We start from the raw sequence: 21,362 nt of genomic DNA, 5'->3' as shown, positions 1-21,362 counted from the left end.
CCCCCATAGCAGATGGGCGAGTCTCAGCGCCATCCCTTCTGCTTTTGGAGAAGCGAAGCCGACGGGCATCACCTCCTCCAAGAAGCAGCCTCGCCAGCAGCCTGCAGCCAGCACTGCCCGGGTCGCCACGCAGGTGGCTCAAGCAGATGGAGGGAGGGACGATGAACACGGGGCTCTGGGATGGGGAGAAGCAATGCAGGGTGGGATGGGTGGGAAGGGGGCTTTGTGGGGTGATGGGAGGGGTCTACCCATTCCCTGGGGGTGGGGGTGAAGGACAGTAGAAAAGTGCTTACGTCAGAGCTCAGACCCGCATGGTAAGGCTGCTGTCGGCGCCCCGTGGGCATTCAGACGACAGGGGGTTGGCTGGTGGAGTCGGGGAGGCAGGGGAGGTGGGAGGGCTTGGGGTGGCACATTGCACTGGAAACAGAAATGAACAGGGGAGTGAATAGGGGCGGAGGGATGGGGGCGAGGCTGGGGACCCAGAGCAAGCGAGGCCCTTCCTCAGGCAGGGAGCAAGGCGGGCAGCAAGCAGAGAGAGAGCCGGGCTTGGGAGCTTGCTCAAGCTGAGGCAAAGCTGTCCTTGATCCCAGGGTGCCGAGGAGCAGAGTGAGGCCCTAGAGGAGACCTGGCCAAATCCAGGCTCTGCTAAGAACCAGTGTGACTGTGGGTGAGGCTGGGCCCTCTCTGGGCCAAAGGCTCCCTTCCCATCCACACAGTGGGAGGGTCACATACCTCTCCACCACTGTGCAGTGAGAAGGAGGATGAGGCGCTTTATATATGGTGGCATCACTAAAGATAATGATTCATAGTGCAGTAAAATCACAATAATCCAAACCGTCAGAGCAGATATAGAAGAGAAAGGACCACCATGGCAATCAGTTCCATGAACCTGACATTTTCTGATTGATAGGCTGAAAGCAAGGTCTGCCTAGACATGGTGGGAGGCTCAGAAACGCACTCCCTGCAACCACCTGAGACCCTCACTGCATCGACAGGTGAAGGCGAACTGCAGTCCACCCTTGAATACGTCACAAAGTTGGAAATGGTGATGTTTGGATTAATGAGATTCTACTCTATTATCATTATCATTCCATGTCGAGAACAGCAAAGTGGAAGGAGAGTCATATCCCTGGGGACAAGCTCTATGCAGTCACCGGAACCTCACGCATCCTCAGTGTAGGAGGATGGCAGAGAACATGTCCCCGCTTGGGCTCAGAGAAGAACCAGACCTCAGCCAGGGTCACACTGCATTTCCACCAAGAGGGATGCAATGCTGAATGGAACCCAGTCCCTTGCTCCCCACCCCGGCCTGGACCTCATCAGCTTCCTGACCTCTGGGCAAAGGAAAGGGCCATTGTAGCTCTCGCTACTGCAGAGCTGCCCTTAGCCACGTGTGTACATGACCCAACGTAGCTCTCACAGGGAGTTTGTGCCTACATGCCATCCACAGCTTGGGTCTGGGACTTGGCAACACCATACAGTTACACTCCTTCCACACAATTCAGATATGGGAATGTCTGTGCACGTCCAAGCCCGTGTCCTTCCATGTGACCCAACACACAGTTGTAACACCATGTACAAATGCATTCACAAATGCTTCCAAACATCCATTTGCGCGCATATTCACATCACTGATCCCATGATAAGTTATCTCAACTCTGACAGCCAAAACCTAAACAACTAAGCAAGGAATCTCTTTTCTTTTTTTAAAATTTTATTTTTTACTTGTAGTTGGACACAATACCTTTATTTCACTTATTTATTTTTACGTGGTGCTGAGGATCGATCAAACCCAGGGTCTCGCACGTGCGAGGTGAGCGCTCTACCGCTGAGCCACAACCCCAGCCCAGGAATCTTTTTTTTTTTTTTAACTTTTTTGTTACTGGGGATTGAACCCAGGAGTGCTTTACCACTGAGCTATATTCCCAGCCTTTTCTGTTTTTTCTTTTGCGACAGGGTCTTGCTAAGTTGTTGAGGGTCTTACTAAATTGCAGACGCTGACCTCAAATTTGCAATCCTCCTGTCTCAGCCTCCTGAGTTGCTGGGATTATAGGTGTGCACCACCCAGCAGACAAGGAGTATCTCAAGGGAACCAAGTAGATGTTACCATGTACATGCAAATGGGGTTCTTATAATTGACTCCTAGGAGAGCCTGACAGAGTCCAGTTTCTTTTTTTTTGATGGAGTTGCGGGGGGCTACCAGGGATTGAATCCAGGGGCACCAGACCACTGAGCCACATCCCCAGCCCTATTTTGTATTTCATTTAGAGACAATGTCTCACTGAGTTGCTTAGCACCTCACTTTTGCTGAGGCTGGCTTTGAACTTGTAATCCTCCTGCCTCAGCCTTCCGAGCTGCTAGGATTACAGATGTGTGCCACCATACCGGACCAGTTACTCTTATTTATACACAATTCCAGTAGGTGTTGTCTTGCTGGGGTTTTGGCTTGTAGATTAGAACCAGAAAATTGGAAGAGAGAGAGAGAGAGAGAGAGAGAGCGCATAGTTGAGAGCCTCATGGAATCTGCAAGAAGGTACAACTGAAGAGTGAAACTCTTTTGTAAAAAGTAAACATAATAACTTTAAAAATGTAACGGGAACACTTTGCGTGGCTACAAATAGATTTAGAACAGCCCCTAAGAGCATCCCTTTAATAGAGGAATAAGGAAAATAAGGATATTTACAATGATATGAAATGAAGAAGAAAAGTTAATGGTGTAAATATAACCTTTTTAAGAAGGCAGAAAAATGCTAAATCTGTACTAGAAATATATATATCAAAATAGTTAAAATTCCTCTGTGTGGCCAATAGGTACTGGACAGATGGAATAGTACAATGTGTGTAGTACTAAGTTCCACATCCAAGCATAGAAGACTAGTTGCATCACATCCAGGAGACTGGCTGGCTCTCATCTTGCATAGACACATGATCACAATCTTGTAATACATACAGTACACAGCGTATACCCCAACAGGTTTCATCATTGTGCTGTACAAAAAGCCAATCACACATAAATACATGCACTCGCAAACTATGACCTCCACTTGTATATGGTACACTCATGTGCAACCACCACTTGTAAAAAAACGATTTTCCACCCAACACCTAGGGACGTTTTCCACACACATATTCACATCACACACTTCTCTATTTGCACTTCTCTATTTGTACTTCTCTATTTGCACTCAAACATTCCCTCCACCCACACGCTGCACATTCTGAATACACACAAATACACACGTCCATAAACATTCCAGACACAGACGCTGCACACGATGGGCCACACGCACAAACTCTGAAATACCACACCTTCTCACGTAGCACACACCTGACTCTGCATACTGGGAGGAGCTGCAAACATGACAACACTCATCACCAAAGACACTACCCGTGCTGCACCCCCACAATCAGGCACAGGTGTCTGCTGCTCACTGTCCTAGCAACCTGTACCCAGTTCTCCACTCCCGCCACCGTGTCCTGGTCATGAACCTAATGCCCACGCTGCATGTGCCCAGGACCAGCCCTTGCTCTGGGGGATCTGGGCCACAGGCCAGGATTGGTGGGGACAGTGAGCTAGGTCTGAGGTCTGGCCCTACCACAGCCATTTTTCACATAGTTGGGGTTTTGGCAAAAGCAAGTTGACCATTTGCTTTCAGCACACAGACCCTGAAATGTAAGCCCATGTGTGTGGAGGGGGAAATCGGATAGGCTGGGCGGGTTTGTTTTCACAGAACCCTGGGCTGGGGAGCTGCAGCAGAGAGAGCCGGGGCTGAGACAGGGCAGAGTGGGGTTTTCAACAGCATTGTGTGCTCCGCCCTCTGGAAACAGGAAGTTGCCTTTTGCCCAGAGCATGTGGAATTTGATCTTGGGTCAAGTTCATTTTGCAGCTAAACTACAGGAAGGTTCAACAGAGGCCTCCCTGCTTGCAGACAAACTGGTTCTGCTGCCTTTTGGCTGCAGGAAGGCGCTCCAAAGCCATCCTTCTCCTCCCCTCAGCTCTGGCCCAGCAGACAGCCTGTCCCTGAAGTACCTGGGGGCCTTCCCTGGCTACCCAGCCAAAACTTCTCTCTTTTTGGGGGGGTGGAGTACTGGGGATTGAACCCAAGGGCACTTAATCACTGAGCCATATCCCCAGCGCCCCACCCCTGGCCTTTTAAAAAAAATTTAGATATAGGTTCTCACTAGATTGCTTACAGCCTTGCTAAATTGCTGAGATTGACTTTGAACTTGTGATCCTCCTGCCTCAGCCTCCTGAGCTGCTGGGATTACGGGCATGAGCCACCACACCTGGCTCATCCTAACCTGACAGGCAGATTCTTCCTTAAGGCTTACTTAAATACCTTTTGTTGTGGCCTGAAACCCTCTGATTTCTGAAAATAGCCATATTTAAAATAATTAGAAAACCAACAAGTGGTTCCCATTTTGACGCCAGTGATTGCTATTTTCAACTACTCCCACCAGTGTCACTAACACCACTAACACTATCACGGCTACGACCGCTGGCTGGCATTTATTGAGTGCTAGGTGCCAGGCACACCTCGCTTCTGACCCTCATGCTGCCTGAACTGAGGTAGGCATTTTGATTTGGGTTTCACAGATGAGGAAACAGCCTCGGAGCACCAGAATTGGAGCCCTTCTTAATCACCAACCGGAACCTCCCTCCTTGCCTCCGTGTCCCTTGCCACGATTCTCATCTGCTTATTTCCTGTGTCCTGCCCAGACTGCTGTAACGGTGGCCTGCACAGCAGTCCCACTCTCCTGTACCAGTCACCTCAAGCCACAGCTCCCTCCTGACTGGGGCCTTCAAGGTTCGCTTTGTCTGGAAGGGGACAGTCTCCAGTCTACGTGACTTGCTACTCTCTGTCCTCCACCTTTACCCTCCCATTCATACAGAACTGACTTCCTTCTTCAAAGCCTGATCACACCCTCATCTGTTCTGGGATACTGTCTGCAGCTAACCAAAAGCTAATCCTGGTGACTTCGCCCCTATCACGTCTAGCTGGGACCTTTGTAAGGGTTGAAGTCACTTCCTCATCCTCACCTTTTCTTGGCAGGAAACTGGGTTTGGTCAGCAGCCAAGGAGGTGATTATATGACTTTCCACTCCTTGACTGCTTCTCTGTGTAAAAATTCTTCTGTTTTATTCTTCCTATTTGCATTTAGCAAGAACAGGCAGGGAAAGGATATGACGCTTTTTTCCCCAACTGGCAAACACCTCTCCCATCAAGCTGCATGATCACTCCTCTCTGTGCCTTTACCTGACCTGCCCAGGCAGAATGGCCCCTGTGCTCCTGCTGGCCTCTGACCACTCCTCCATGAACTGGCTCAGAGGATCATCAGCAACGCCAGCCCCTTTCCACTCCCCTGGGCCTAGCACAGTACCTGGTGCTCAATAAATGCTCACCCTCACCTTGGGGAACATCTCCTTAGCCTCCTACCTCTGTCCCTGCCCCCCTTGCAGCTCAGCACTTCCTCCCCTACACCTGGTCAGCTGGTCTCCCTGGTGGAGCGAGCGAGGCCCAGCCCCTCTCACCAGACAGCATGCGGCCCCTGCGGGAGGCCTCGGTCGCCAGGGCGCAGGAGATTTCAATCCGCTTCTCCTGCTCCTGCAGCTGGCTCTCTGAGTCCTGGGGCACGTCCACAGAGTCCCCCTCGCCGACGGGCACCACGTTCTGCATACTGAAGAGGCACAGACACACAGACATGGAGGGAGGGACAGCATGGTCCAATTGGCTTGGGGTGGCCTGCAGGCTGAGGTTGGTGGGCAGGGCCAGGGGCCTTCGAGGATGTAGCCTCTGGTGCCCAGCAAGGCTGTCCCTAGGAGTGAGTGGGACCCTGGCAAAACAGTTGGGACCCCTGCCTCGATGTTTTCAACTGAATTCAAAGGTTCAAGTGAACACTTAGGGCAGCCTTGAGGGGAAAAGAGGTCAACAGAGGGCAACCCTCATGGTATGTGTGTGAACCCCGCGGGCCTTTCGAGGGCCCCACAGCAGCATCCTGGCCCCTGCGAGATTCCTGAGTCCGGCCCGCTGCCTCGAGCCACGGCTTCCATTTGCTCTACCCTGGGAGGCTCAGTGCCCCCATGACATCTAGTGCCCCAGGTATTCTCGGTGCCAGGGAGGGCAGAGGCAGTGGAGCGCTACCCAGACCTGCTCACCTGGATTTGGCAATGAGCGTCTTGATCCTTTCCACCTTCTTCTGCTTCTCCTTCAACTCCTCGGGGCTCAGGGGAGTGTCGGGTTCCAGGTCAATGTACCGTTCAGGGATGAGGACTTTGTCTGGGGTAGAGAGCTGTGGAGACACTGGGGTCACCCCTTTGATCTGCTCCCAGGGTCTCCCCGCTGGGGGCTCCACCCACCTCCTTATTGATGTCCACATCGTAGTGCTGGGGCTCCAGCTCCATTTTCCGAAGCCGGGCAATTTCCTCCCGTGGCGTCTCATAGGCCTGGCCACCAGGCTCCTCTGCCCGCAGGGCTGCCTCCAGGTTGGAGATGTCCACCTCATGGATGCTGCGGTGACGGCGCACCTAGGGGACAGCCCTGTGGTGACCATCACTGCTACTTATGCCTCCAGGTAGCTCTAACCACACCTAGATCCTCACTGTCCTTGACCAGTGCACATTTGATCTGACTGCCACCCCATGGCTCCCACCGTCCTCCACTGCAGAGCCCTCTCCCTTCCCTTCTGTTTTCCCAAAGCCTGCCCACCTGCAAGGTCTCATCCACATCTCTTGTCAATACTAGCCACTCCCAACCCTGCTGTCTCCTGTCTTCACATGTGTTAAAAGGCTTTGAATGACACGACTTGATCTGTGAACTGCATTGCTACGGTGCCTGTCTTCAGGATGCCCAGATCTATGCTAAGCACATAGAAGAGTCTCCAGAAATGTGCCCTAATGGTGCCCTAGTGGTGGATTCTCCACTAGCTGAACTTTGCATAATTTATTTCAACAAAAATAATCATTTTATGCATTATTTTTCTTTAAAGGTAAACAGGAAACATTCTGCCCTGTGGTGAGAAGCCTCCCCCCAGTTATCCCAGGAGCCTGGCTTCAGTTCTCTCAGCTTCCCCTCTCCCCAACCTTCCTGGCACAGGCTGGCCGTGGCCTGAGAGCTGGCAGTGTGGGTAGCTGCCAGGCTTGGGCCTGTGGGGGCAGGGAGCACAGTACCACTTTGTAGGCAGGTCGGGTGCTGGGCTCAGGGGCAGGGCTGGCTGGGAGCTGCAGGCTTCTCCGCTTCTCCTTCATGGAGCCACTCTGGTGCCTCCGCATGCGGTCGATCTGCTCCTCCACGCTCATCTTGACCTTGCCCTCACCTGGGAACACGGCACTCTTGGGGCGCTCCTGCTGCAGTGGGGAAATAAGGCTCAGACAGGTGCTTCACCTCCTGCCCAGGTTTCCCTTCTATGGGAAGCCTGACTACAGTGGTCCCCAAAAGACAGGCCAAGCCGGGCACAGTGGCACACACCTGTAATCCCAATGGCTTGGGAGACTGGTAAATTCAAAGCTAGCCTCAGCTACTTATCGAGGCACTCAGCGACTCAGTGAGACCCTGTCTCTAAATAAAATACAAAATAGGGCTGGGGATGTGGCTCAGTGGTGGAGTGCCCCTGAGTTCAATTCCTAGTACCAAAAAAAAAAAAAAAAAAAAAGGAAAAAGTCCTAACCCCTGATACGTGAATATAACTTTACTTGAAATATAAATCATTGTGAATCAGAGCAGCCCCATGTCCAATAACAGGTATCCTCATAAGAGACAGGAAAGAGAAGAGGAGAAGATGGGAAGATGCAGGCAGAGATCAGAGTGACCCACCTACATGAAAAGAAATGCCAGGCACTGTCAGCAATACCCACAGGCCAGAAGAGAGGCCCAGAGCAGATTCTCTCTCGAAGCCTCCAGAAGGAACCAGTCCTAACCAGTCCTGCCAACACTTGATGTTGGACTTCACATAAATGAAAGAATAAATTCCTATTTTTTTTAAAGTTTGCAAAATATTTTATATTTTTTCATTTGTTCTAATTAGTTGTACGTGACAGTAGACTGCATTCTGACACATCATACATAAACGGAGTATAACTTCTCGTTCGTCTGGTTGTACATGATGTAGAGTTAAATTTCTATGTTTTTTTCTCTCTTTTTTTAATGTTTTTATTTGTAGATGAACCCAATACCTTTATTTATTTATTTTTTATGTGGTGCTGAGGATCGAACCCAGTGCCTCACACATGCTGGGCAAGTGCTCTGCCACTGAGCCACAACCCCAGCCCCTCCATGGTTTTAAGTCACCCAGTAAGTGGTAGTTTGCTCCTGGAGCCCTAGAAAATTAGCACAGATTTTAGGTGCTAGGAAATGGATGCTATTGTAAAAACAAAACAAAACCAACAACAAAATAATAAAAATGTGGAAGAAACTTAGAAACTGGATAATGGGTAGCGGCTGAACAAATTTTGAGGTAAATGATAGAAAAAGCCTAGATTTCCTTAAAGAGATGACTGGTAGACATAGAAACTTTGATGAAGATTCTGGTGAGGGTGTAGAAGAAATGAAGAGAAGAGAAAGCTTCTGTTGACTTTAGGTGTAGATGGACACAACACAATGCCTTTTTATTTTTATGTGATGCTGAGGATCGAACCCGGGTCCCGCCCGCGCTAGGTGAGCGTTCTACCGCTGAGCCACAATCCTAGCCCCTTCGGTTGACTTTAGAGAATACAAGTTGGTAGAAAATGGAGGTGTTTTGGAGAAGTCTCGCAAGGAAATGAGGAACAAATTATTGGAAAGTAGAGGAAAGGACATCTTTGTTACAAAGTGGCAGGAACTCCGCTGATTTGTATCCTGTTGTTGAGTGGAGAGCAGAACTTATAAGTGATCCCCAGCAAAGTGGTGAGGGTGTGGCCTGATTATCTTTGCACTTGTGATAAAATGAGAGAAGAAAGAGATTAATTGAAGGAGGAGATAAATAAATCTGCACTTTATTATTTGGGAGGTTCTCACTTAAATTAGGAAAATTCCCTGTTGGAAAAGTATTGCCAAGGCAATCAGGGGCTGGGGTTGTGGCTCAGTGGCAAAACGCCTGCCTTTGAACATGTGAGGCACTGGGTTCGATCCTCAGCACCACATAAAAATAAATAAATAAAATAAAGATATTATGTCCATGTATAACTAAAAAATATTTTAAAAGAAAGAAAGGCAATCAAAGATGTGGTTGGACAAGACTTAGCTGAAGAGATTAGGTGTGGGACTCATGAATCCAATCCATCATCTCAGAAACCAGAATCAGAGATGGGATTATCCAGAAAGGATCTCTAGAGTCTTCTAGCAGCATGGATCTCCTTGAAATATCCAGGAGCCTACCTGTGCTTTTGAGAATGTTGTATCAGCAAACATACTTGCTAGTGTGTAACAAAAGAGAGAGAAAAGATGTGGGGGATGTCAGATCTCTGGGATCCTACAGGTAGGAAATAGGCTGATAGAGCTCCTTGGCCACAAACTTGTGCCAAGAAAAAGGAAGAAGAAGCCAGGTGCGGCACAGGCCCTGCGATCCCAGCACCTTGGGAGGCTGAGGCAGGAGGATTGCAAAGTTTGAGCCAGACTAGGCAACTTAGCAAAATACTGTCTCAAAATAAAAATAAGTAGGGCTAGAATGCAGATAGTGGTAGAACACTCTGGGTTTAATCCCTAGATCTCTCTCTCTCTCTCTCTCTCTCTCTCTCTCACACACACACACACACACACACACACACACACATACACACGCACACACACACGCATACACACACACAGGAATACTGACTTAAAAGCAAACTAGAGGGGCAGGCCTAGCAGCAAAGGTGGACAGAACCCTCATCAATACAGAGGGAAGGCTAGCGAGCCACAGATCATTCTCAGGCCTTAAAATCTAACAGGGGCAGGGAGTGTAGCTTGATGACAGAGGGCTGGCCTAGCATGCACAAGGCCCTGACCCCTAGCACTGAAAAATACATGCGACATACATGCATACCTACTGGAATTTTCCTTGTTGGATTTCAGACTTACTTGGGACTAGTAATTCCTTTATTCCTTTTAATTTCTCCTTTTGGGGACAGGAATGACTACCTTTTACCTGTCCCATTATTTATTGCGTTTTGGAAGCTGATTAGCTTATTTCTAGCTTCACAGGAAGACAGGAATTTTGCCCCAAGATTGATTATATTATTGTGTTTCACACATACTTGATAATCAAGATGACTTAGATGGTGAAATTGGGACTTCTGAGCTAATGATATTTAGATGAGATTCTAGACTTAGAGTTGATGCCATGAGTGGATATTTTTGGGGATATAGGAATGGATGGATTTTGCAAGTGGAATGGCATAAAACTTGGGAGTACAGTTGTTGAATAGTAGCCTTCCTAAAACATGCCTAAGCATTAACCCTCAATACGTGACTACGATCTTATTTGTTTGTTGTTGTTGTGGTACCGGGGGATTGAACTCGGAGGGGCTTAACCACTGAGCCCACATCCTCATCCTTTTTTAAACTATTTTATTTAGAGCCAGGGTCTCGCTAAGTTGCTGAGGCTGGCTTTAAACTCACGATCCTCCTACAACCTTATTTGGAAATAGGTCTCTGCAGACATAATTAAGAATCTGAAGATGAGATCATTATAAATTAGGGTGAACCTTAAATCCAATGGTAGGTGTCCTTCTAAGATATAGAAAAAGAGACACCCAGAGGAGAAAGTGACATGGAGACAGAGGCTGGACTAATGTGTCCACAAGAGAAGGAAACGAAGGATTGCCAGGAGCCACCATAAACTAGGGGAAGGGTATAGTGTAGAATGGACTGTTCCTTACAGTGTCCAAGGTACTGACACCTTGACTGGAGACTCTGGCCTCCACACTGAGAGAATACACTTATCTTGTCTTATACTACTTCATGTGCGTTTTTCAAATTCCCAGCAGCCCTAGGGAACGAATGCCCTGCCTTGGGTCAGCACATTTGACTGTGACCTCTGGTTTTTGCCACTTTTCCTCTATTTTATTTCACCAATGGCATGTTATAATTTCATTAGGAATTATATTTATTATGTCCATCTTCCCTGTCCCTTGACATGTCTTCCTAAAGGGGATCTTGCTCTACACCTTTCTCCCCTAGCCCTAGATTTTTGGAACAGTAATGGAAGATGGTGGACGCTCACAGCCCTGGGCTCATAGACCAGCACAGACCCACACCAGCTCTGAGAGTCAGGTCATGGACTCACCCTGGAGGACAGTCCATTGGCAAGTCCATTGGCTGTTCTCCTCACCACCGCTGATGGGGCCAACTCTTCATCTGCAGGTGACTTTGTCCGAGGGGGCACAATGCCAACTGCAGGGAGGCAAGAGTAGCCGTGGGCCTCATGCCGAGCAGGAAGGCAGGGAGGCTCAGTCTCACTCGAAGCAGGCTACAGGCCCAGCTGGGTAAGTGCTCTCTTCAGGTCTAAATGAGCCTCCAGGCTCCTCTCCCACCCTTAGCCTTACCTCTGGGGGAAGATGTCCCAGAAAGTACCTTTGTTGAGAGCTGCCTGCTTCTCTGCCTCCACCTCTTGTCTGGTGGGCACAAGGCTGATATCTCTGGGGGTGTCCAGGGGTGACGTTTGGTGAGGGTCTTTCTTGCTCTGCTCATAACTTGCCTTGGGCTGGGGAGGAAGAACGAGAAGGTGGTTGACAATAGAGTGGCTGCTGGGAATTTGGCCCCCAGTGACACTTCTTTATTTTGCAATGGTTGGAGCTCAAACTCGTAAGACACAGGGAACAGGGAGATTCTATGTGTGCCAGTTGGGGAGTGGCCACGACGCACCGGAGATTCCTCTCCATGCATCTTCAGGCTGATCAACCTGGGGCCATCTTGGGGAATAAGCACTTAGGGCCTCCAAAAGGGCTTATTAAGGTGCATAGAGAGGCCCTCAAACTGACCAGTTGTCATGACAAGTTCTAAGCAGCACAGACTTGCTGTGAGCCAGGGTCAAGGAATGGCCAGCGGAGGGGGCTGCAAAGCCTAGGGTCTCTGAGGAATCTGAAGATTCCACTTAAGACTGTGGCAAACAGAACCCAGTGGGCCTGGGTACTAGGATTCTGGGGGAAGGAAAGGGGCATTAGTTATGGGCTCACAGAATCATGAGGCTAGAAGGGACCTCGGATATCATCTGAGCCTATTATTTGGAAATAGGTCCTCCCATTGTACAGTGAATAATCCAAGTCTCAGTGAGTAGAATTTGGAAAGACCAGGCTAAGGGTCAGAGACCTCAGCTCTAGCCCAACTGGAAAGCATGGGTAAGATCCATCCCCTTTCTTTGCCCGTCAAATACAGGTAACATTACCTGCTTTGTGCACCTCACTGTGAACTCTCAAGAGTTACACAAATTACACGGAACCGAGCTTAGGTGAGCACATGGATTTCCAATTTTAGGCACAGATGTCTTACCACATGACCTCTTCCAAGCCTAATGCCCATCTCCTGGATCTTGGCCAGGAATCCAGGTGAGAGAAGAGGCTCAATTAGGGGAGAAGAGGGCCCGTATAGGAGCTCAGACCCAAAGAAGGCGAGACGTGACAGAGGCAGAAAGGAAACACAAAAGGCTGGCTCTGAGGTGGACAGGGACTAAAATGGCACTGGGGGTGAGTGTTGCTCAATTTCCTTTGGTGGGTCGTGTTGGTAGGGAGTGGGGCATGATGACATCAGCGTTGACAACCTTTGTTGCCTGTGAGCCTGGGGTCAGAGTGGGGCAGCACCTCATTTCCCCACCGTCCACAGAGAACAAAAAGGGGAAAGGTGGCCTGTGACTCTCAAGATATTTTCTTTATCCCAGAGTCCAATGGGGTAGGGCCTAGTGGTAATTGAGCTTTGGAAAAATGAGTGAGGAAAACAACCCCGGGGCCTTGCATTGACCCCTGGCCTTGGCCCTCTGCCCTGTTCTCCCCTGTCCCCACCCTCCAGAACCCAAGGGTGCTGGGTACCTGACCCCTGGCTGTCTCGCCACTGTGGTGCCAGGAAGGGGAGTTGGGGTATGGCCAGAAGCGGCTCTCGCTAGGGAGTGGAGGGACGGTGGGAGGAGACTCCAGGGGAACGTAGGCTTTGGGGAGGGGAGGCCGAGGTGGGCCAGGTTCCTGTGTCAGAGAAGCCAGAGCATTAGGAGGAGCAAGAGTAGCCACTGTGAGAGCAGGAGAGAAGAGCATTAGCAGGAGCCAGACGTCATCATTACAGGAAATGCAGGATGGGCCCAGGACCTGGGGATCCCTCCCCGGGCCTAGAAAGAGCGCCAGCTCCACAGCGGAAGCTCCACCTGGCCTTCGAGGCCCTCCTCAACCGAGCCCCCACCCGCCCGCCACTCCCCCGACTCCCACTTTTTCTCCAGAGCTCTCCCCTCACTCCCCTCCCTTTGTTTCTGCCATCTCTCCTGCCACAATACCTCTTCCTTGTTCCTCTACCTTTCCAAACGCTCACTGGCCCAGTTGAAGTTCCACCTGCCTTTGGTTCCCTCCCTTCTTTTGGAGTATCAGAGCATCTACAGTCTGAACCCCAGGGCTCAATACCAAGATTGTCCCTGTAGGATGCTGGGCTCCCCGAGTGAAATGGGGGAACCTGGGTCATCATGAGTATCTTCCCGAGAGGGCCTGATCCCCTCCCTGGCTGCCCAGAGCTCTCATGAGCACTTGCTGATTGACCAGGAAACCGCTTCCCACACCGACCCTGCACCCGGCCACCCCCAGAACACTCCCGGGTTTGCCTGCTGGTCAAGTGCAGGGGATGGTTGCTAACTATCCTGGTGCTCAGGAAGCCGAAAGGGGGCTGAGGAGGAAATGAGAGCAGATGCAGAGGAAGGCCACACGACCAGCCGCGAGAGTGACCCCCTTAGAGAAAGGGCCAAAGCACTGGGACTGGAGCCTCTGCGGAAGAGATGGGCACCGACTTCGTGCGACTTTAGGGAAATGAGGATGTGCCCCTCCCTCCCCTGCCTACCTGTGCTCCATCTCTTCAGCTTACCTCATTGGACCCCGGCTTGGTGGGGGACCCCTGAGAGCCAGACACCAGTGAAAAGGGGCTCAGGGGGCTGGTGAGGCTGGCGGAACTGAGAGGGCTGGCTGGGCTGTTGGAGCTGTAGGTGGCTGAAGGGCCGAGTCCTCCTGCGAGGGGGGGGGAAACGGAAGGGGAGAGAGGTGAGGCATGGAGCAGAGGTGGGGCCTGCTGTGTACATGGGGGATGCGGGAGGAGGAGGGAAACCCGAGGCTGAGATGTGAGAGGGAGGACCGTCCAGCCCTGCTGCAAGAGACTTACTAGAGGTGGCTGGGATCACAGGCTGGCTGTCAAGAGGGGCCCTGAGCAAGGAGAGGTGGTAGATGGAGCTAACACGGTGGCCTCCAAGGTGTCAAAAAAGCCAGCCTGAGGGCCCAGGGCTCAAAGAAAGCACTAGAGGAGAGGTCACCAGTGGGCCCAGGTGGGGTCAGGGAGGCTCAGGGGTGCTTTGACCTTTCCTGGGGAGGACTGTAGGGCATCTGGGTCAGCAGGGTCTCTGAGTGGTCTCCCTAGCGGATAAGGGAGCCCAGCCTACCACCCTAGGATTCAGGGGAAGATTCTGGAACCCTGAGAAGGTCCCCGCTGGCTCTGAGCACAGAGTGAGATGGCAGGTGTGAGTGGAGGCCAGAATCGCTGCAGCACTTCTACAGAAGCACGAGGCCCAGGAGGCTCCCACCTCTGTGTTTGGCGGTATCCGTGCCCCGGGAAGGGTTATTCTTCCGCAGCCCCTCCATCACATCCTGGATCCTCCAGATCTCCTTCTGGATTTGCCGGTTGAGCACCTCATTCTGAAACAATTGCAGAGTGGGTCAAAGGAAATAGCTCTAAGGGGTGTCTGTCCCTGCCCTCATCCCCAGCCCAGAGCCCTGGACCAGCACCTCTCTGGACTCACAGGAGGCAGCAGCCCTGCCTGCACGGGCATGCGCACACAACCTCTCCCACGTGGGCTCCATTTCCTAAAATGCGTGTTCAGAGTGTGGCTTGCCCACAGGACGTGGGAGGACTTCTAGAGAAGTCTTCCCATCACCCTGCCCAGTCAGTGGGAGGGCAGGAGAGGTGAGTTTTGTTACCAGAAGGAAAATGGGGGAAACCAGAGTGTTAACTACATCAGGGGAACAGGGCTGGTAAAACTAGCCGGAGAAGGGACAGGGCCTGGACAGAAAAAAGACAGGAAGCAGAGAACAAGAGCTCCTCAAGGTCACTTGTCTGTCCTTCTGCCTGCAGACTGGCTGTTTCCAACCCAGCCCAGGCAGGAAAGCCTCATTCCTACGTAAACTCCTGCATAGGTCACTCCGGTTCTGCCCACTCTTCTTCTTCTTCTCTCTTTCTCTCTTTTTTTACATTTTATTTTAAAACAGTCTCTCACAAAGTTGCTGAGGCTGGCATTGAACTCATGATCCTTCTTCCTTAGCCTCCCAAGTCGCTGGGATTACAGGTGTGCGCCACTGAGCTTGGCTTCTGGCCACTCTTCCGACAGCATGGGAGACATTTCTATGTCTGTGTTTTAAATCCTTTGTCATAGAACACTCTAGATCTGACCTAAGTCTCCATGCTTTGGCATTAGCTCCTTCCCCTGTGAGTTGGTGGGAATAAAGAAGAAACCCACATTATGTTCACCCCGAAACTCAAGAGTCTGTTACAAGTGGTCTTTAGTTTCAAGACCAGCTCCTTAAGTCTCTGAAGTCACTGAAGAGAGAAAGGAGACAGCTTTGGTCTCTTCTGCCCAAAAGGACCAGGAAGACCTAGCGTGCATCCCAGCCCTGTCTGCTCGGGGGCCCTTCTTCACCTGGATGTCCAAGTTGAGCTGCTCCCAGAGGTCATCGTGCAGGGCGGAGACCTCGGACTCGAGGTTCTCGTACTCCACAGTGCTGTTGGTCAGCGCCTGTAAGACAGAGGGGGTGGGCTGAAAAAGCGGCCTCCATCAAGGCCTCCCTCCTTGCCCTGTGACGGGACCAGGGTACCTGAAGTCTGAGGCCTGGGTAGGGGGACACAGAGGAACAGAAGGTGAGGGGCACAAGGCAGAGACATTTTGATGACAGCCAACACTAGCCTTACAAGAGGGACTGGGGCACATCCCACAAGAAACAAAGCTGATCCTTCTAGGCATGTGGCCAGGCAGAGAGGGGCTGATCACTTCTGCACTCTCCTCTTCTCCCCAGGGTGGGGGACCAGGAGTGGTGGACAAAGAGGAAAGGGCCTGGGAGAGGGTGTGTGTTCCCTGGAACTTAGACACACTCCTCTTTTCTGGGCCACATTTGCCTGGGGCCTTTGCTGCTGCTTCTCAAAGTCATCATTATCCAAACAGCCTGTGCTGGAGGCTCTACCCTGTACGCACTGGGAGAGGACAGAACCACAGCCAATCCTCCAGTGCTGCTTCTCCAAGCCAGAGAACAGAAGTAGGCAGCAGAGGCATTGGAGCAACCAAGGAAATGATCAACCCTCCACTTGAGGTTGTCCTGAAGGAATTCGGACACGGTTACGGCTGATGGGAAATAAATTCCTTTTCTAGGTGGAAACTATGGAATGAATGGACTGGTATACTTGTCGCAAGGCAGAGTTAGGGTCTTTGCTAATGCCCCTCTTGGGTGGGAGCAATTGGATTTTGCCCTCCAAGGATTAGGGTAGCACAGATGGATGGTGAGGGGCACCCAGACCCCACTCCCAGGTTACCGTGGTCGCCTGAGACAGCTCCACCCGGATGTTGATCAGCTGGTTCTGTAGCGATTCCTTCTTGTGCAGTAGCTTCTCGGGATAGGCGGGCTGGCTCCCAAACATTTCCAGCTCCTGGTGGGTCCCCATCAAGGCACTTTCCAGGCTCTCCTGGAGAAAGTGGGAGAGTGACGTCAGCTGCCCCCGATAGCTCCTTTCTGGGGTTTGAACAGCAGAGGCCTAAGCCCTGGCCACTCAACCAGGCAGCTTAGCAGAGGTTGCCTTCCCCCTGGGTATGGTCCCTAGGAGGAGACCCTCAGCAGTTCCGGAAATGAGTGGGACAGGAGTGTAAAGAAGGACAAAGCTTCACGGGCTCAGTAAGGATGGAGACAACAAACCAAAGTTCCTGCCCGCCGTCCCCTCCAGGCCACCTCAGGCTCTTACCTTTTCTGCTCGGAGCTGCTGCACCAGCCGGTCCTGCTCCCTCACCACCTTGTTCTGCTCACACAACTTGCCCAGCAGCTTCTGGGGGCCCAGAGTAGGGGGAGGGGAGGGAGAAAGAAGGGGATGAAGGACACGGTTTGATGGGAACCTTGGAACTGGGCTGGCAGGGCCTGGCCTCTGGATACCACCTCCTTTCCCCTGCTGAGGAACCCTGAGCCTTTTCCTCAACCTCGAAGGCTTCCAGGAAGAGGAGGGTCTCCATGTTGGAAGGGGAGATGTACTTATTCTCTGAGGAAGAGGGTCAGGTTGCAGGGGGCCGGGAGGCCCGAGAGCCCCATTTTAGATGCCCACACCCCCATTTTCCAGCAGGAGAGCAAGTCAGAGAAGACTGTGGCTTCACCTCCCCAGCAGGATGGGAAGGGCAGCAGGTGTGGGCGTAAGCAGTCTGAGAGAAAGCAGTGCAGTGTCAACTGGCCCATCAGTCCCATGGGAAGCCCCTGCTCTCTCATCCTGAGACCCTGGGGCCCCTGTGAGCTCTGACCCTTGCCTGGCTGGAACCTCTCCTGGGTCCGCTGCTCAGATCCCCTGCCTGAGCAGGGCCAGCAGCATAGAGACAAGGTGGGCTAAATCCCTCTTCTGGAAAGGCTTGTGCTCTCCACATCCACTTAGGCCACTCATCGGATCCCTTACTCTGAGCCAAATCTTGCCGTCTGGGCCTTTGACCTTCAAGGCCCAGCTCCCAGCTACCTGTTGTGCTCCTGACCTACCACCTCAGATGGCCTCACATCCCCCATCTCTGAGGAAACTATTATTGGTCCTTTCAGTAACTGAATCTCTATTGCCACCTCCTGCGGCTGGTGTCTCCAACTGCCTGAAGCCCCCTGAGGGCCAGAGCAGGTGTATTCTTTCTAGTTACCTGTCGGGGCTAGCACCTTGCTGGGCCCAGAGCAGACTGACTGACATGACTCTCAACAAGGCCTGCTGGACTGCTCCCAGCAGGTCCCACTGCTACAGACCAGCAGACCTGGAGCTCAGCGGGGAAATGCATGGCGCCCACATGGGAGGGAAGGGGGAGTCAGTGGTAAGATCTAGAAAAGAAGGGGGATGAGGAGGCAGGTCGAATGCTGTGTCTGTAGCGAGGGAGGACATGAGTCAAATGTATGAAGAGCCACCAGGAGGAGCAAGAGATGGACGGAGAAAAAGCCCCAGAGAGGAAGGAGGATGAGGAGGAGAGCAGGAGGTGGCTGCAGTGGACAGAGGGAGCAGGGAGAGCCGCCCTTACATCCGTGTCTTGCTCGTTTAACTTGAAGGTGTGGAGGCCATCCCGGAACACTTCTGGGTACGGAGGGACCTGCAGGAACACGAGGTGGTTACTGCAGCAGGGTTGGCTGAAGGCGTGCAGGCTGACACCACAATCCTGCTCCGTTCCTGCCACACACTGTGGTCCGTCACCTCGGTGGCTTCCGTTCTGGGGCTCTGAGCTAATTCTCTGTCCCCCGGCTGGGGAGCCTGTGATGGCGCAGTCTAGACTCATCCCAGTTGTCCTTGGCTGACTCTGGAGAGACCAGACATCTGCTGGACTCGGACTCTGCATCTCCTCTGCCCTCAGCTCTGGGATTCGCTGCTGTGGGTGCGACAGAGCTCCCAGTAGCTGGCTAGTAACAACCCCTCCACTGTGTGTGCTGACAGGACAGGCAGCACGGTGGGAGTGAACACTGGGAACACTTTAGAACGGTTACCCCAGGGCTGGGGATAGAGCTCAGTCGGTAGAGTGTGTGCCTCGCATGCACAAGGCCCTGGGTTGGATTCCCCAGCACCACACACAAAAAAACAAATAAATAAAAAAGAATTGTTACCCTAGTACTGAACACTAATCATAGGCCTTGACTGGCAAGAATCTAGAAGCCTCTCTGGATTCAGCTAATACTTCTCAGCCTTGATGACATGGCAGGTGACTACAGCACAGTCCATGCACCTCTGGTATCGGATGGTCCCATGTTACGCCCCTCACACCCTGAACCCCAACAATGTCTGTCAGGAAGACAGTAAACACGAATCGGGAGTCATGGATACTGAAAAGCAGGCTTGCAGTCCCCAGCATGGCATGGGATGTCAGTGCTGGCTATTCGGATGGTTTGGGAAATGGGCTTGGGTTCACCCATGAACGTGAAGAATGGAGGTGACACAGTGCAGCTAAGGAGGAAGAGCAGGCTGAGCCTGTCTCGGGGGCGGGGATGAGGCCCGGCAGATGAGCAGTCTGGGCAGAGTGAGCCTCATCCCAGGTGGGGTGACCCGACCATGCACAAGCAGCTGAGATGGCATTGACAGGGACCATGCTGCCAGGCAGAGGTCTTACTTGCATGAAGAGTTGGGCCCTGGGGGAGGAGTTCTCCACCATGCGGTTCACCATACTGATGAGAGTCTCGCTCTCACTCATCTGCAGCAGAGGAAGGAATGGACGGACGGTTCACACTCACACCCGCGGAGATAGCTCCCCGCGTCCCCTGCACGTGTTCCAGGAAACAGGGAAGGAAAGCTGCTCTCGGGCCTCCAAGCAACCTGCGCTTGGCCTCACCACCGCTCGACCCTGCGAACTCCGTGTCAGAGCCAGCACCAAGGCTGCCCTGGAGGAGAGGCCACAGGGGGAGCTGGGAAACCGCTGGGCCTTCGCTCGCAGCACAGAATACGCCCCAGCCCAGAGACTCTGCCCTGGGATACCTGACTGCTGTGGGTCCCATCCACACTGGCCAAGGCTATCGTCTCCTTCTCAATTCTCACACTGCTTTGCACAAACACCACACGGTTGGAAAGGCTGACCTCCCAGGTCTGCACCCAACCACACAAACTAAGACAGACACGGTGGAACGCGCCCTGCTGAGTGGCCTTCGCTAACGCACGGGCCAGGGTCCCCTGCCCCCTCCCCTCCCGGGCTCTAGCGTGGAAGGACTGCTCAACACGGTTTCCAGAGCTGGGCTGGCAGCATCCAAGAGGAGCCGGGATGGCATTGGGAGCAACTAAGGAGGCCGAGACAAGCGAGCCACGTTAAAGGGACACCAGGAACCAGAACGCTGCTTTCCACCACATCATCTTTACAGTTGAAGGATCATAAGGGACTTTGGGGTGGGGCATTGTTTGCCAAATGAAAAAGAGAGAGACAGAGCGGGGAGGAGGAAGGAAGGGAAGGAGAAGGGAGGGAAGAAGGGAGGATGGGCCAACCACATCAATCAGAGGTGCCATCATTTCCCCACTGGTTCCAGCGTGAGATCAAAAATGAGCCGGTCGGGGAATGTCCTTGGCTGTGTCCCTTTAACTCTGCTGTTCTGTAGCAGAGATGGCAGGAGACAAAGGGAAATGAGCAAGAAAAGCTTTGGGGGAGAGAAAGGGAATGAGAAGGACAGCCACAGTAGGAAAGATCTTCTGGGGTCCCAGGTGTTCTCTACGGCCTCCCCAATCTTGGTGAGGCTCACTGTCTTTTCTTCCTCTTACCCTTTTAAGCAAGAGCTGAAACACAGCTTCGCCTTTGCACCCTACAGGTGGAAGGCACCCGCTGCTCATCTGCAGGAGCTGTAGTCATTTCAGCCCTTTTCTAGGATCTGGTTTTTCTGCCCCTTTAGCCCAGTTGGAAATTTTCTCTGTGGCATCAAGTGTGACTTAAAAGGCTGAACACTTATTACCTGTTCAGCTTGCTCACCTGTCAAACTGAGTTGATTATATTACCTCATATTGGAATATGAGGTTGAGTCCTTGCAAGAGTTCAAAGTCAACAGGAGGTCAACCACATCTTCTCTAGAAAGATCCAAACTAGTCTATCCCTCTCTTCCTGAAGACCCAGGGAGTGTGCACACAGGCGGATCTAACAATGTGTCAGGCTCAGAGGCCAAGGGAGGCCAAGGCTCTTCCTGGGCACCCACTGACCTCAGTCCTTCCCCAAAACTGGGTCTAAAGCATTGGTGGCAAGAAGCAGAAGGTTCTCCTGCTGGCCTGCTCTCCCTGGTGCTGTGGCTTTGGGAATCTTTGAGCTCACGAGGGCCTCTCCTCTAGGAGGATCCCATGGGCTAACTCTGTGCAAAATGTTGGAAAGATTTTGTGAGAAAGCAAATTTTGTGCCCAATGCAGAGTTAGTGCTGCATTTTGGTAGAACATGAAATAATAGCAGCAGTCAGCACTCCTCACCAGTGTGTGCCCAACAAGGACCTGGCAGGACTCTCCTACTGGATTCTCCCGATAACTGTGATGTAGA

At 52.0% G+C, this 21,362-nt stretch overlaps 1 protein-coding gene across 18 annotated transcripts in view; it reads right to left on the bottom strand.

Annotated features, from left to right (window-relative positions):
* The window catches only part of Plekha6 (pleckstrin homology domain containing A6), a 142,475-nt gene that overhangs the window by 4,428 nt on the left and 116,685 nt on the right, over nucleotides 1-21,362 (bottom strand). For 10 of the 18 annotated variants that reach the window (XM_046463141.2, XM_046463145.2, XM_046463153.2 and 7 more), the window contains 15 exons: nucleotides 19,479-19,559; nucleotides 18,405-18,473; nucleotides 17,123-17,203; nucleotides 16,700-16,849; nucleotides 15,816-15,911; nucleotides 14,706-14,817; nucleotides 14,000-14,139; nucleotides 12,973-13,122; nucleotides 11,525-11,654; nucleotides 11,238-11,344; nucleotides 7,168-7,344; nucleotides 6,358-6,525; nucleotides 6,157-6,290; nucleotides 5,533-5,678; nucleotides 294-417 (listed from right to left, as the gene is read on the bottom strand). In XM_046463141.2, coding sequence (XP_046319097.1) covers nucleotides 302-417; nucleotides 5,533-5,678; nucleotides 6,157-6,290; nucleotides 6,358-6,525; nucleotides 7,168-7,344; nucleotides 11,238-11,344; nucleotides 11,525-11,654; nucleotides 12,973-13,122; nucleotides 14,000-14,139; nucleotides 14,706-14,817; nucleotides 15,816-15,911; nucleotides 16,700-16,849; nucleotides 17,123-17,203; nucleotides 18,405-18,473; nucleotides 19,479-19,559 — 1,857 coding nt within the window. In that variant the 3' untranslated portion in view covers nucleotides 294-301. The remainder of the gene's footprint in view (nucleotides 1-293; nucleotides 418-5,532; nucleotides 5,679-6,156; nucleotides 6,291-6,357; nucleotides 6,526-7,167; nucleotides 7,345-11,237; nucleotides 11,345-11,524; nucleotides 11,655-12,972; nucleotides 13,123-13,999; nucleotides 14,140-14,705; nucleotides 14,818-15,815; nucleotides 15,912-16,699; nucleotides 16,850-17,122; nucleotides 17,204-18,404; nucleotides 18,474-19,478; nucleotides 19,560-21,362) is intronic. The other 8 variants (XM_046463159.2, XM_046463169.2, XM_046463208.2 and 5 more) reach the window with 6 other exon arrangements.

The sequence above is a fragment of the Marmota monax genome, unplaced genomic scaffold (assembly GCF_021218885.2).
Source record: "Marmota monax isolate L192 unplaced genomic scaffold, Marmota_monax_Labrador192_F-V1.1 WCK01_AAM20220418_F8-fsc00099, whole genome shotgun sequence".
NCBI lineage: Eukaryota > Metazoa > Chordata > Mammalia > Rodentia > Sciuridae > Marmota > Marmota monax.
The sequence above is the reverse complement of the archived record's forward strand: the minus strand, read 5'-3'. Positions and strand labels throughout refer to the sequence as shown.